Here is a 16,245-nt window from a genome sequence, read left to right as displayed (position 1 = left end):
AATATTTCTGTCTGAAAAGTCTACATGTGTCAATATAGTTGCAACACAATTATATGTTAAAATACTTCTTCAAAACTTTTAGAAATGATAATCTATGTATCATGTTTCAGCCTAGTACAGCTTGGCATGACTGAGATATTAAATCTTCTCTTGCCTAAGTGTTTTTTTTAAAATTTAATTTTATTTTATTTGAGAACATACTGTACAGAGGGGCTACAATTACATGGGCAGGATAATGCATACATTTCTTACCAAGCATTGCAGCCTCCTCCTTTGTTTACCCTTCATAAGTGTTTTTTTTTTTAAGAATAGAAGGTACAAGACCATCTCTGCAATTATTCTGCATAAAAGTTTTGAAATTTTTAGTGCTACTATTCATCCTAGAGCGATAAAATCAGTTCCCATGCCAAATGCTAGGCTTAGGCAAGACATTTCAGATCTATTAAATCAGTGCTATTTTTTTTTCCTTATAGAAAACAATTGAGAAGAAAAGCCTTGTAAAGTCAGCAGTTGTAACACTAGGCATAGCTTTTTCGTGGTTGAAAAAGCTTTGTTGTAAACTTCAGGCCTTCTTTTGAGTTTCTAGGATTTTGGGCTCATACATACAGTTTCACCTTGAAAAGGTGTTTGGAAGGAGTATTTGTTCCTTCAAAGTCACACCGTCTGGAATGGGATTTGATGAGGCACACTGAAAAGGCAGTACAAAGGGACTAACCTTTCTGTGTCTATCAATGTAAAACTTGAGCTTTCTAATACTGCTGTATTTAATCCTGGTTAGGAATGTTTTAAGAGGAAAACACTTTATGTCTCACTTCCCCTGACCCCAAATCAATTTAGTTCAGCCTCTTGATGTGTGTCAGAATGGTATGCCCTTGGCTGTGGAGCCCAGCTGGCAGGCCAATAAATGTATGTCAGCGTTGACTTAGGGATGTTTAGTAGGAGAGAAAACCTACCGCAAGGGACAGTCCAGAACAGTCATGAGACACAACACAGATAAGGAGGACATAGAAGGAAGAAATAAAAATTAAAATATCCACACACATTAGTGAAAACCATGGAGAAATGAACTTTCCAGACCTAGTACTTCGCAAGATAATTACTTCTTTCTCTGCATGTTTAGCATTGCCAAGTTTCAAGATATAAAACATAAAACCTTTAACTCTCAACCCTAGGCAACACAAATATATTACCTTAGTTAGTTTTGCAATCATTGCTGAATGTTTTGGGTTTTGGCCTTAGTTATAAAAATTTCCTAAATAGGCATCTAGCCATGAACACTGAAATTTGAATTTCTATGATTTTGGTATGGGTTGAAATGGTAAGAAGTTATTGATTGCCTGGGAACTTATGTGGTTTAAGAAATCATATCTAAAACTTCTCCTGTTTTCTTTTTTATTAAGAGAGGCAGGAACTTAATTTGTCCCCCACCTCCATGTTCACTTAAATATTATGCTTAAGATTTTGAAAATATACCTTTTAACAATGATTTTAATTTGCCTTTACATTGTTCAGAACTCATTACTAATTACTCGCCCAGTTTTTAATGGTAGCATAAAGTATTGTGTATCATTTGGGTCTGTTTTTATTTATTTCAATTATATTTCATTCTGTACATTGAATTGTCATATAAGTTAGAAAAAAAGACCTACCTTATGATGTACTCAAAGTGATAGAAAACACTTTTGTGAGTGCTTGGAATTCTAAGTATTTCAGCATAATAGTTTCCTAGAAGGTAGTATCTTAGTACTTCCTTACTTGACTCATTTTCTCTTTCCTTCTCCAAAGTAACAGGTGATTGATGCAAAAAATTAACCACCATCAATAGTCATTTATCCATGGTACAACAGGGGTAATATACACTTGCACTATGTTATAAATTAGAATCTTACATGATACAGAACAAATTCCACAAATTAAAAATATAAATTTCTTATCCTAGAATACTACAGGTATTGATTGACGTTTCCTAGAGCTTACAATTGTTAATTCGAGGACATAGCAAAACCACATTTGAATTCCATGGTAAATTATGAAAATGATAGTATTGTATATTCAAATTATTGTTTTTAAAGTTACTGCTAAAATGGCATGCATATTTTTCAGTCTATGAAGGAGATTATTTCCACACTTTATCTCCCAATAAACTGTGTAATGAAATCTGTGTCAAAGTGTTGAAATGAAGCAAAAGCATGAATCAAAATTTCAGTTTCTATGTAAAAAATTTACCAAAGAGAAAAATCCTGATAAGCTGTGTGTAGTTGAATGCATACGCATGCCTTTGATAAGTGATCAGAAACTGTTAGAGAAAATGAAGTGTTGCTACTCCAACCAAAGCTCTCCTGATTCTGAATATGGACACTACATCCATTCTCTACCTCTGAAACCAAGAAAAAAAGAAGGGAAGGGAAATGAGTTTCTATGAAACTTATAATTATATTCTAAAGGGTCTTTGAGAAAAAGACTTTAAAACCCTAACTGGAAAGAGAAGTTTAGTGTCCTGAGTTTGTAGCTAACTAAAAAACTACAACTTTACCTAAAATGCCTCTTTCAAAACTTGATTCACTTGTGCTTAAGGAGAACCACGTATTTTATGAGATCAATGACTGCCAAGTAATACCATAGGAAAAACAGATAAAAATTATTGTATATGTTGCTATTTGGAAATAAATAGAACTTTTGAGTCATCTGAGGAGAAATATTGATAGCTATAAATGTTGTTTCTATCAAAAATCTCCCATTTACACTTTTATATGAATTACATGTTCCTTAGATATAGTCAGCATAAGAGTTATTTCAAATATAAAAAGACATTTCATTATTATCATTACTAATAGTAACTTTTGTCTTGAATTCACCTGTCTAGTGAATTTAGGTGAAATTAGATAGCAATATAAAGGAAATCTGAGTATCTTCCTTAGGCTCAAGAAAATAACCCAGCCACATGGATTTAGTAAGCAGTTATGGTTTTAGTTATGGTCTCTAAGTAAGGAAACACCACTTTTACTTTTCTGCTCTCCTATTCTTTTGGACTGGCTCTTACTTCTTCTCCTGATATAATTCATTATTTTTTACAACTAGTTATTGATCTGGAACAAAATGTAGCAAGCAATGCTACTGTTCATCAATGATATGGAATAGCTATAAAACTGACTTATTTAACAATGGCTATGAATAGTGAAAAAGTTAGAAAGATAGCCTTCAAAATGCAAAATGATCAGGTTCTCTTTATTCTGCTTTTGTGACTCTAAACCCAGTCAGACCTGGTTAAAGAGGTGAAATAAAAACCATCAGGCATTGTTTGTTACGGCAGACCCAGGATGCCATCAGGATGGTGGTAAATGCTTGCTTCCTACATAGATGTCAAAGACACCATGACTCCTTGGAATGTTGAGCAGTGACTGAAAACATTAGCAGGCATCTCTACCACAATGACACATAGCAACAACTTGTTTATTTCTATAAGTTTCTGGCACAAAATAATACTACATTTATTTGTTACTTCTCAGAAACATAATCCATGCATAAATAAGGGCTATGCGTTTTACCTGATCTTTCATGGTCTTCCCTAAGTCTTTCACGTCTTTCATATTAATGGCATTCTTTCCTCCCTTTTCCTTCCCCTTCTTCTTGTTTTTCTTTTTGAACAAACACTTCTTGCAGATACAAAAGCAGCAGGTCAGGACTAAAAGGACCGCGACTATGGCTATGGCTATTAAGGCCCATGGTGGCACTGGAAGAGAAGAAAAATAAATACCACATTGGTAACAAGATATCAGTAATAACACCTTAGATGCACAGAGCAGTCTCTTGCTTCAGTATATACCCCCATCGTGGTTTATCTGTGTTGTTTCCCTGCCTGAGGGGTTCTTTGTAGTCTTCTCCTTTAGCGCTTCCTTTTATGTCACGCATTTGTGTTCCCTGATGTGCCAAGCTAGATTCCTGTTACTGTATCCTTCCATTTTTGTCTTCAGAGCACCACTCCAGGATTTGACCTCTGATTTTTTTTCAATCCTGGCTTCCCTTACTTATTAGCTGTGTCATCTTGGGCAAGTCCTCTAACATATCTTCTACTTGAGTTTCCTCATCAGAAAGTAGAAGTAAAAATGACAGATCCCTCAGAGAGTCCTTGATGAGTATTAAATAATAAGGTGCATGGGTTAGTATAGCAAAAGCTTAATAAATATTAACTGCTAATACTCATCTATCAAACACTAGGCTTCATGTTAGTATGTTCTATGTTCTGGCATGGTAGGAGGAATAGGCATTGATCATTTACACAGAAAAGTGCACCTAAGACCAGACCACTTGTGAAATCTAAAAATAAGTGTTGGGTGTTCTGAAAGCTAATATGTGATATATCAGAGTTGAGACTGGCTATCAGGTAGCTCTTAAACCTGAATGAGTTCAAGCTTGACTTAGAGGATATGTGACTCTGGTCAGATGTTTTAAGTATTCTGACATATTTTTCTTCCACTAGGAAGTAAAGATTATATAGTGCCTATTTTATCTGGTTGATTACAAGTTAATATACTGAGATGCTGGCATTTCACATGTAGTAAGAGCTTAAAAACTGTTAGCTCTTATTTCTTCATATCCATGGAACAGGACTCAACTTCTGTGTGTAATGTTTATAGGACATAAAGAGCCATAAAACACACCCACTGATAAATATATAAAAAGAGGCTCTGATGGCTCAGGCCTATGGCCCTAACACAGCAGGCTGAGGTCCATTTTGAAGTTAACTGGGGCAGGAAAGCTCATAAGACTCTTATCTCTAAGAGCAGAGATTCTCTAAGTAGTTTTACTCAGAAAAGTGGGAAGTGGTGGTGTTGCTTAGGTGGTGGAGTGTTAGTCTTGAGCAAATGAAGCTAGGGACCAGTGCTCAGGCCTTGAGTTCAAGCGACTAGACAGGAAAAAAAAATTAAAAAAGTATATAGGAAGATCTGAAAACATAAAAATTCAGGAAAAATTCTGAAAGGACAAGAGAAAGGGATGATTTTTTTAAATAAAAGAAGATAAATAAGATTTATAAGCCCGCTAAGTTTAATAAAATGTGTATAAATAAATATACTTAAATAAACATTTAGTTTTTATTATAGTTGTCAATCTGGCATAAGTTAATAACATGTCTTATTTGGTCTCCCTTGCACAATTTGCTTATCAAAACACAATTTCATGGAAACATTTAGGATTTAACTTTGACTAGAAAGGAATTATTCATGATTCAAATCCAGCTATTGAGATTAATCAGAAGTAATTAGATTTGTCTGTTGTAATAAAAAGACATTGGAAAAAAAGACGTTGGATGCTGAAATGATAAGAAAAACTGTAATTTTCTCCAAGGCACATAAACATCATTAGTACCAATGATTGTTGAACACAAGTCAGGAGTACTCTGATAAAGTAAAAGCACTTGAAATTAACCTCTCTTCAAACCAAAGAAAACCCACTCTTCCTTGCTTTCCATCTGCATTCAGTTTTGTAATGAAGAATATTCACTCTGCAAAGGAAGACTGGATACTATCTATTAGACTTAAGGACATATAAAATTTCAACTTTTCACTCATGGAAATACTTGTGCAACTATTATAGATAAAATCACCCTCAAAGATATGTCTTCTCTCTCTCTCTCTTTCTCTCTCTCTCTCTCTCTCTCTCTCTCTCTCTCTCTCTCTCTCTCCTTCCTTTCTTCTTCCTTCCTTCTTTTTCTCTTTCTTTTTTTTGTTGGCCATGGGGCTTGAACTCAGGGTCTGGACACTGTCCCTGAGCTCTTTCACTCAAAGGCAGTGCACTCTATCACTTTGAGCCACAAAGCCACTTCCAGTTTTCTGGTGGCTAAGAAGGATGGCCAATAGACACATGAAGAAATGTTCAACATCCCTAGCCAAAAAAGAAATGCAAATCAAAACAACATTGAGATATCACCTCACTCCAGTTAGAACGGCAAAAATCAAGAACTCTAACAACAACAGATGCTGGAGGGGATGTGGACAGAAAGGAACCTTACTTCATTGTTGGTGGGAATGTAAACTTGTTCAACCACTTTGGAAAGCAGTATGGAGGTTCCTCAAAAGACTTCACATAGAACTCCCCTATGACCCAGCAATCCCACTTTTGGGCATTTACCCAAATGTTTACAAACAAGACCACACTAAAGCTACCAGCACAACTATGTTTATTGCAGCATTATTTACCATAGCTAAGATATGGAACCAACCCAGATGCCCCTCAGTAGATGAATGGATCAAGAAAATGTGGTATATATACACAATGGAATTCTATGCCTCCATCAGAAAGAATGACATTGCCCCATTTGTTAGGAAATGGAAAAACTTGGAAAAAATTATATTAAGTGAAGTAAGGCAGGCCCAAAGAAACATAGGTCCCATGGTTTCCCTTATTTGTAATATCTAGTATATGTATGAGTCAAGCGGAAAAGGTCAGATAATGTGATGTCAGGAAAATGAACCCTTAGATGTGTATTTTAATGTTTTTTTCTTTCATGCATGTGTTTCTAATGCATTTATAAGATTATCTCTTTGTTGCTTTGTATGTCCCTCCCCCACAGTATAACCCCTGCTTTCACTATATTTGATGTCAGTATAACTTGTGGAGGAGATGGGGAAAAACCAGTTGTTTAAGGATACAGGTGGACCTGTTGCAACAATGAGAAGTACAAGTTGTCATGTCCAAAACGAGCTTTACAACGTTGGTGGAGGGGGGGAAGGGGGGGTAGGAGAAGGATTGGGATGGGGGGGAGGGGGGAGGCTGGGAAGGGATGTGAAGGGTAAACAAAGGAGGAGGCTGCAATGCTTGGTAAGAAATGTACGCATTATCCTGCCCATGTAATTGTAACTCCTCTGTACAGTATGTTCACAAATAAAATAAAATAAAATAAAATTAAAAAAAAGAGTCGTTTAAATAAGAATACAGGTTGACCTGTTGCAGCAATGAGAAGTACAAGTTGTTATGTTGAAAACGAACTTTACAAGTTTGGTGGGGAGATGGGGAGAATTGGGTGGGGGAGGAGGGAGGATGGGAAGGGATGGGAAGAGGAAACAAAGGAGGAGGCTGCAATGATTGATAAGAAATGTACTCATTATCTTGCCCATGTAATTGTAACGCCTCTGTACAGTATTTTCACAATAAAAAATAAATAAAAATTTTATTTATTTATTTATTTTTTTGCTTTTTGCTTATGTGGTGCTGAGGAGTCGAACCCAGGGCCTCATGCATGCAAGGCAAACACTCTACCACTGAGCCACCTTCCCAGCCCATAAATAAAAATTTTAAAGAAAAGGGTCTCATGGACTTTCTTGCCCTGGCTGACTTTGAACCATGATCCTCAGATCTCAGTATCTTGAGGATCTCGGATTACAGGTATAAGTCATCAGTGCCTGGCATGTTTTCTTTGTATCGCCAAACACATACTTGTTAAAAATTTAAAATAATGTAAGCTTATAACCAATAATATTATTAATATTATTTCATTGAAGAGCTTATACCTCCGCTAGTTGAAATCGCACCACACATGGGAGGGTGACCATATGTTCATTGCAGGTAACACAGCATTAATAATGACCTTTCATTTTTGAATTTAGCAAATTATTCTCCCAGTTTGACTTTTCTGATAGACTCTCAAAGAGCTATATGAAAATCACTTAAATTACATAAAATAAGATGAAGATAATCTGATAGGTTCATGCACACAGAAAAGAAAATAGAGGAGAAAAGCAAAAGTACATTATTTAATCAAGAGACCTTAAAGAGATAGGAACATGGAATTATAGGAAGGAATCTGAAAAAGTGCAACTAGAAGGTAATTTCAAAACAATCACTGACAAAAATTATTTTATGACCTTTATTTCTTAAAGAATGGTTGTAATTGAAATTTGCTTGCATTTACCCTTCGGCATACTTTAATTTTAATTTTGAATATGCTATATTGAATATAACTAATATAACTTTCCCTTACAAGTTACTAGTATCTTTATAGAATTTTTGAAAATTTCTTAATGTAATTGTTTTGTCCATCCACAAAAAACTTGATCAGTTAACATAAAGAAACTGCCATTTTAATAAATATGGATTGAATACTCATATTAAAGATTCATTTTGTTGCATGGAATAATCATATTTGAAAGTCGACAGGTTTAACAAATAATACCAACAGCACCATACATTTGAAGAATTTATAGAAATATTTTAGTAAGTATAACTCATAGGCTATGCTCTGGATGAGGTGAAAATATGCTTAACAACTATGTAGTAGCTTAAATTTATTATTTTTCAACATTCATAAAGGTTTTGGTTCATTATCACTTTAATTTTATGGATAAAATTCTAAAAATTGAGTAGCTTAAGAATATGATTTTAGATCATTGGCTAAGAAATGTGTACATTGAAGATATCTACAAATGAAAAACCTCTGATCTAGCTTTGAGGTCTCTTTAGCAGAACATTTTATATGAAAAAAAGTCCAGTGAATCAAATAAGATGCTGCCAAGAATGATTTATTTAATATAAAATATACTTCCATCAAAATATTGCTACTGGCAGAAAGTTACTGTTACTGCCACCCTGGCATCATTAAATAGAATTTAAAAATAACTTTACCATTTAACTTGAAAGCTTTCAGTAGAAAACAACAAACTGAAATAAAAACTGTATAACGAAATACTATTTTCATTTTCTAGTTCATGAATCAATGTCACATTAATATTATTATTATTTTACCAAAATGTAAATTAACGCAGGAGAATTAAGTCAATGGAAAGTCAATTCAACGCATCTGATGTTTAAATGCAGACATGATGGCAGGAAGAATGGATGCTCAAAGACGTTTATGTCCTATTCCATGTTATCTTAAATAGCGAGAGAATTCTCAAAGATAATTAAGGATCTAGAAATGGGATTATATTCTGGATTATCTGAGTAGTGCTAATATAATCACTAAGGTTCTTACTAGTGAACAAAAAAGGCAGGAGTCTCAGAATCAAAGAAAAAGATTCGAAGCTGTTGTGATGCTGTAATTGAAGACAAAAAAAGGGGGACCCTAAGCCAAAGAATGGAGGCAGCCTGCAGAAGCTAGAAAGGGGAAGGAGATGAAATCTCCCCTATGCCTTCAGGAAGAAATCAGCCCCAAGGATACCTTGATTTTATCTCTGTGAAACCCACTGGTATTTCTGATCTCGAAAACTAGAAAATAGTTTGTGAGATTTTATGTAGTAATTTATTAAAGCAGCAACAAGAACTCAAGAGATACATAGAAACTTGTCATCTGTGTTTCATATAGATGACTATACAGCTAGGTAGTATACAGTTGGTACACTCCTGTAACCTAAGCTACTCTGACTTCAGAGATTGAGAGGTTTAACGTGAGGCCAGGCAAAAAAATCATGAGAGCCAATGTGGAAAACCGTTGGAGATATAAAGTCTCAGGGTGTGTGTGGCTCTTTTTCTCTTAAGGTTTTCTCCAAGATAACCTATCTAAATAATACTTCTGAATGAAGATCCTGATTACATCATCCTACATGAAAACTCCCTTTGTGTTGTTTCCTTCTTACATCTTTCTGCTTCTTTGTCTCTATCTGTATTTTCCCATTGCTAAATTTTGCATGGGGTTATTATTCTATGTAGTTTGTCAATCTCAAACTATCCAGTATATGTTTTTCCACACCTTAAACTTTCTGTCCCCTCTCTTGGACTCAGTCCTGTATCCCATTGTCCTCTGAATTCCCCATAAAAACTCTTTTAGTTTCTCCTTAAACCAGTTCTGCAAACCAAGTAATTGGCTTCCACCAGTATTCATTGGACACAAATAAGGTAGATATTTTCATTTCCCAATCCATTTGATTAGCACTGCTATTTCTTCTTCAATGTGTTCTACATTTATTTTATATCTACTTGTAAAGTATAGGCTTGCTATTATCTGCCATATAATTGCCTTTTATATTACCCATTCATTGCCACCAAAGCTTTCTAGTTCCAGAAAAATTTCAATTTCTTCTGACACTTGGCTTATTCTACTCATCTTTCTTTATTTCTCATGGCCTGGCCATACCAAGCTCTATCTTAATAATTTGTTGGATTCATGCTTGATTGTTTAATTCTCCCCCCATATTTTTCTAAACGGTATTTCTTCTTTTTTTTTTGACGTACGCATCTCTTGTTTCTTTTTTCTGCAGTCATTTACATGACATTTACTTCTAAGCTCACCACAGCCTAAGCACTGACAGATTTTAAATGAAAAAAATACTTTAAAAGTTCTACCCCTTTCACAGTGTAAATACCATGTGTTCTATTCATTGGGTGGTTTCCTTTGCATCGGTTTAAAAAAGATGCCTTATTTTAAGTTTATATAAATGTGGGCAAGGCTTTATATTTCTAGCTCAATTTCTAATGTATACCTTTATTAACTCTCAGTTGCATTTTCAATCATATAAAAAACTGTATTTTTCTCCCTGGAAAATAGAAGCTTGTAAATTTACATTGGTGCTAGATGGTTCTGCAAATAACCTCAACACACCATATGCAATGCTGTTGCTATGGTCACTACAAAAATTCAATAGTAACTTCAAGCATTTCATACCTTGGACATATATCTCTTTACTTCCACGCCTCACTGTGCCACCAGTATCTCTATAATGAATTTTATGAGTAATTTGGCATAGAAATGCCTTCTTATATTTACTGGAACTCTTTGCCAATTTGTAGTTTTACCCTAAGTAATATGTCATCTTTCTAAATCATTATAATGATTCTGCAAGATGTGCAATACAATATGAAAAATAATTATTTTGCGATTAACGACTAGGAAAATGGATCTATTTTTCAAAGCCCTGCTTTTGAAGCTGTTTATGAATAATTTTCAAAAACACACAAGGATAATCACGTTTTAAAAATTTGCCAAAAACCAAACCAAACAAGCCTTCTATTTTAAAGTGTTTTCTAAATTACAGAATGAAAATGGGGAAAAAAAGAAATAGTAAACACATGGATTAATGTACTTATTAGTCACAGCTGGAGATAGAATAGGAGCACAGATTAAATAGGAATTTGAAAAAGGGTATAAAGTCATATAGAACATAAGTCAGAATGAGGAATTTCTCATTATAGGCTTAACAGGATGTAAATTATGTCTATTTTAAACTCTTGGGGATTAGACAAATTTAATTTATCCTCACTCTTCAAGATTGGAGTATGAAACTTCTTTTCATACATACTCCTTTTAAAATATGATAAAAGCAGTGAAATCTTCATGGGAAAATATACACATTTGTGTACATTTGTGTGTGTGTGTGTGTATATGTAAATTTTTACGAAATGCCTAGTGTATTGTACCCATCAAGTTTAGGGTGCCCTTGATCCAGGAGACTTCATATCTCCAAATTAAAACCTTTCCCCACAGCATCAGAGTAAAATTCACCAAGACTCTGCAAAGGATGTGTTGGTGTCACTTCAGCTTTCATTTGTGCAGGGGTTTGACTGAGAAACAGAGACTATGGAGATAGATTCCTTCTTCTGGGAAATTTGAAACAGGAACTCCCAGGAAAAAGGTAAAAAGAAACGGAAATCAATACAGAATTGACAGTTAGTGGAAAGCAGTGTGCGTCTGGAAAGCTAAAGTAGGAGACCAGTTTGGGCTACATAGAGAGACTCTTGTCTCAGAAAAAAATAAATAGAAAGAATCAGTGGAGTAGAAGGACTGTACAGGTTGTGGAAAAATAACATAAAAAGTTCAAGGGGGCAGCATGGAAGAGGCGAGTTTTGAAGTGAACCCTGAAACCTTGCTTGCTACAATGAAAATAGTGTTTTTGGCATTCTTCTTTCTTTCCTGCCTGTCTTATTTATGTAACCTTTTCTTCCTTTTATCCTTTGAGTTTTAGATTCCTTTCCATGTAATTTATTAACCAGTGATTACCTTATAAAAGGAGCTCTCAATGGATTACATACTTACGATTTTTATTCAGTTTTTAATAAAAACTTAGTAAATAAAGATGTTTTCTTGTAGGACACTAACTTTCTCCAAATAGCTTTCAGAACTAGTTTTTTTGTCTTTGGAGACCAGTTTGGGCTACACAGAGAGACTCTTGTTTCTCACAAGAGCCTAGGCTGGCATTGAACTCATGATCTTCCTGCCTCAACCTCCCCAGGACTGGGATTACAAGCATGTATCAGACACCTGACTCTGAATTACTTTCTTTTTTGGGGGGGCTTGAACTCTGGGACTGGGCGCTATCCCTCAGCTCTGCAGCTCAAGGTGAGCACTCTACTGCTTGAGCCACAGTGCCACTTTCAGTTTTCTAGTGGTTTATTGGAGATAAGAGTCTCACAGACTTTCCTTGCCTGGGCTGGCTTTGAACCACTATTCTCAGATCTCAGCCTCCTGAGTAGCTAGAATTACAGGTGTGAGCCACAGGCGCCCAGCTGAATTACTTTCTTAAGAACACAATTTACCTTATTCTCAGATAGTTCTAGTTCACTTTTGTGATTCGGAGAAGCAGGAAATAGGAAGGGACTCCTGTGCAAATATGCTGCAGAAGTGACCCAAGCCATTGATCCCTGAAGTTACCTGTGGCTTTTAGGGTCAATAGATTGTGGTAAATAAACACAAAGGAGAGACTCTATCATGCTCATTTGGCAGTCTGTTTTATCCACTGGGATGCAACATATTGGAAGAATGGTAAAAAGTTTCACATAAAGAGTTTATATAGTCTACTTGGATAGATTTCACCAACATTCAGGAAACTCTTGAACAATACTTCAGCACATCCTAAGTTCAATGGAGTTTCTTGCTACATTCTAATTCTATGTAATCAGAGCAATCGTATTCTCCATGTTAAAATAATTGCTTGTTTAGAATTACTCTGAAAAACATGTTTAATTTATTAAATTTCTTAATTTAATGGGAAATCTGGCTCTCTTTGGTCCTTAAACTGTAAAAAAAAGCAGAAACTATCACAAAATTTCAACAATGTATTACTTAAATATGCGCAAAGCCACAAACTACTCCTTTATATATACATCCATACATACACACATATATGTATATGTATCTATATATGTTTACATAGATAGGTAGGCAGATAGATATTTTTACCAGACTTTGCATTCCATAATCTGATTTCAGTATTCATGGTTCTGTTGAAGAAATTCATATCCTCTACTTAAAAACTATTAAAAGTTACTGACATTTCTCCCTACATGCAGTGATTACTCTTGATAACAAAAAATTACTTGACTGAAGGCTATTTTATCAGTCCATGCAATAATCAAATAATTAATTTCATAAAATGTCTATAATAATAATGGTCTGCTTTAAACGATAAGGCAAAGTCATCCCTATCTTCACAGTACTGGAAGGTCTGAATTTGTCCTGGAAAATGAGGTTGGGTCTTCAGGCACAGATAAGGCCCAGCACAACTTCCAGAGGATTTAGATAAGGCTGTAGTCACTAAGAGCTTGCTAGCTGATGCTCCAGGGAGATATGTGCTCATAAACAGGAAGGGATGCCAGGTAAGTTGTCAGCAAAAGCGCTTCAGTAGCTAATCAGTTTTGAAGCCTTTGGAAGTTTGTAACAGGTTTCAATCATTCTGTGGACAGCACAATTTTGTGGATACAGGCACATCCATTTATCCTATGAAATTTGTAGCATGCCTCCCTTGAGTGCTGATTTCTAAGTTCAAAATTGCAAAACAAGTTATGACTCAGTTGTTTTCTTCCCTAGAAAAGTTCTTCCCAATTTTTATATTAGAAATCCTCAAAATAAGCAGCTCTTGGCTTCGGATCCCATTCATAGTTGGTTTTGTTTGTATGCTTTGAACTGGTTAAACACAATTTTTAATCTGTTTTCTATCTCTGGGAAAAATGCCCAGAGGGCAACAAAAATACAGCTTAAGAACTGAACATGACTCTGGTTGGTAACATACAGATAATTCAATATTTGAGAATCTTTTTGTTTCTTTTCTAAGCAATTTAATGTTATTAAGATTAAATTCAGTTATAATAAAGGTAGTTATGTTCCTGGTCATTTTACAATTTAAGGACATGGTTACAAATGACAAATAAATGAAGCTTGCCATTTGAGCATATTATCTATCTTTTGGGAAGATTCTTTCTTATTATATATACTCTGTTTATTCTAGAAATAAGTGGACACATTTTTAAAATTCCCTAGAACTTGGAGAGATTTGATTGTTCTGACAGGAGAATTGTATGGCTGCTGTGCCTGAGTGGGGAACAGGATGTTTGAGTCTTTTTAGTCATGAAAGAAGAGTCAGACTCATTAATTTCATTATTACATGAAGTGACAAGTAGACAACAGTGAAAACAAAGCTCCTTGTTTGTCTAGCTATCCACAGGACATTTCCCCTTGCTTGTCCAGTGGAGCCTTACTGCTAGACACCAAACACTAATGTTCCCCTCAAACTGTTGTTTTCTCTCAATAGGTCTCTCTCCATGGAAATTTTAGCTGTCCATTTCCCAATTGGAAACATCATTTCTTCTTTGTATTTTCTGGCTCTCAGATTTGAATGTTCAGATTTATTCATCCACATTTCCCATGATCCTTGTTTTATTTCTTGGCCTTTGTTTTCCTAGGAGCTTATCTATGTCAGTCAATCTTGTATGTAGTGACTTGATTTTGTAGTCCTGTTTGTTTTAATATGTAGTTTCTACTAAGAAACTAAGCTTCCCCCCTTTTTAATGGCCCAAATCAAACATTTCCACTTTTCAACAGTATCAATTTTGTACTAAGGGAAGCAAATAATGATCCTGTTTTGCAGTATTTTATTTTCAACAGTTAAGTTAAATAACATCTCCTGAGGTAAATGTTTTAACCCAGTAGTAAAGATGTTAGTTGTTCACTTTGTTGTCAAAACAGTAGATTTGCTTGACCACATACTCTTGATCCTATAGTATATATTTCATCAACAACAGTATGCACATAAATGCTGCTTTGTTCCTCTTCAAAATTAGCCAGGTGTTTTAAGTTACTGAAAAACCTACCTTGAATTCAGCGTTTAACCAATAATTATTTACTAGACTTTTAAATTAAAAAAAGATTATATTAAGAACTAACTGACTTTAAATTGCATATTTTCACCCAATGATTTATGAAAGTGCTTGGGTTAACATTTCACTTAGTCTACATTATCTTCATTCATGATGGCAAATTTAAGGTACTGTAAATAATATGACTTTTCAAGGATCCTTGGGAAAATAAATTATAGCTCAATCACAGGCATTGATATTTGAGCTGTGAAGATCTTTGTATTAGTCCAATGGCTAGCAGAATTTCTGCTTCAAATCAATAATAGAGGTAAGATTTAAAAGAAATACTTAGGATCTCACTGTTTGGTTCTTTATTATTTACATTGCTCCAATGGAGATGATTTATTTATTCATAGAGCATCTTTACTTTTGCTGACTCTGCTCACAATTTGCTAGAAAACAAGGTTAGGAGCTCATAATTTCTTTTTGTAGTGTTCACTAGAATTGGAATATTATATGAACATTAAAACAGTAAAATACCCAGAACAATTTCTTAAAGGATTAAAAGCTGTGAAAGTTAATGTAGGAAATAGCTATTTCATTTTTAAAGCATTCTTCAGTATAAGTAAAAATGGTCAAGAATTTGGTCACTATGCAAACAATAAAATGTTTATATACTTATAGGATCACCACTACTAGCTAATGCTTGGAAAGAAAATAATTATCACACTGTATATTTCTGTCTTCTTAAATTCTTTGAAAAACTCCAGTAGACATATTAATGCATTTCATCAAATTCCTTTGAAGCAATGAAAAATTTTGGATTTTACTCATCATAATACTTTACAATGAAAGAATATAAAATGAGGAATTCAGTGAGCTGATATGGATAAATAGTGTGGCTAAAGGTCATATTCTTTTCTTTGAAAAAAGATAGATTTAATTTCAAATTAAGTAGTGTTGAACAGAAAGGAAGAAATTAGGAGAGTAGTGGTATAATTTTAGAAAATTCACTAGAAAAAAAACAGAAAAAATTGGAGAGTGCTACTTTCTACAGAAAAAATCTAGGCATTCACTTAGAAGGTAAAGCTAAGGGAGTGACAAGTAGTAACAGATTGCATGAACCAATTTCTTTGACAATAATTCTTTATGTTTTCTTACGTGCTGGAGACAAATGGAAGTTAACTTCAGAATGCATTCCTAGATATTCAGGAGGCCAAGATTTGAGGATCACAGTACAGAGCCATCTGG

At 34.6% G+C, this 16,245-nt stretch overlaps 1 protein-coding gene across 2 annotated transcripts in view; it reads right to left on the bottom strand.

The window, feature by feature from the left end:
* Window positions 1-16,245, bottom strand: part of LOC138811992 (synaptotagmin-1) — a 199,687-nt gene that overhangs the window by 141,466 nt on the left and 41,976 nt on the right. For both annotated transcript variants that reach the window (XM_069999944.1, XM_069999945.1), the window contains exon 2: window positions 3,546-3,730. In XM_069999944.1, coding sequence (XP_069856045.1) covers window positions 3,546-3,730 — 185 coding nt within the window. The remainder of the gene's footprint in view (window positions 1-3,545; window positions 3,731-16,245) is intronic.

Source organism: Dipodomys merriami, unplaced genomic scaffold (genome assembly GCF_024711535.1).
Source record: "Dipodomys merriami isolate MVZ:Mamm:240054 unplaced genomic scaffold, mDipMer1.0.p SCAF_555, whole genome shotgun sequence".
Classification (NCBI taxonomy): Eukaryota; Metazoa; Chordata; class Mammalia; order Rodentia; family Heteromyidae; genus Dipodomys; species Dipodomys merriami.
Note: the sequence above shows the minus strand (reverse complement) of the source record. Positions and strands in the feature narration are given on the sequence as shown.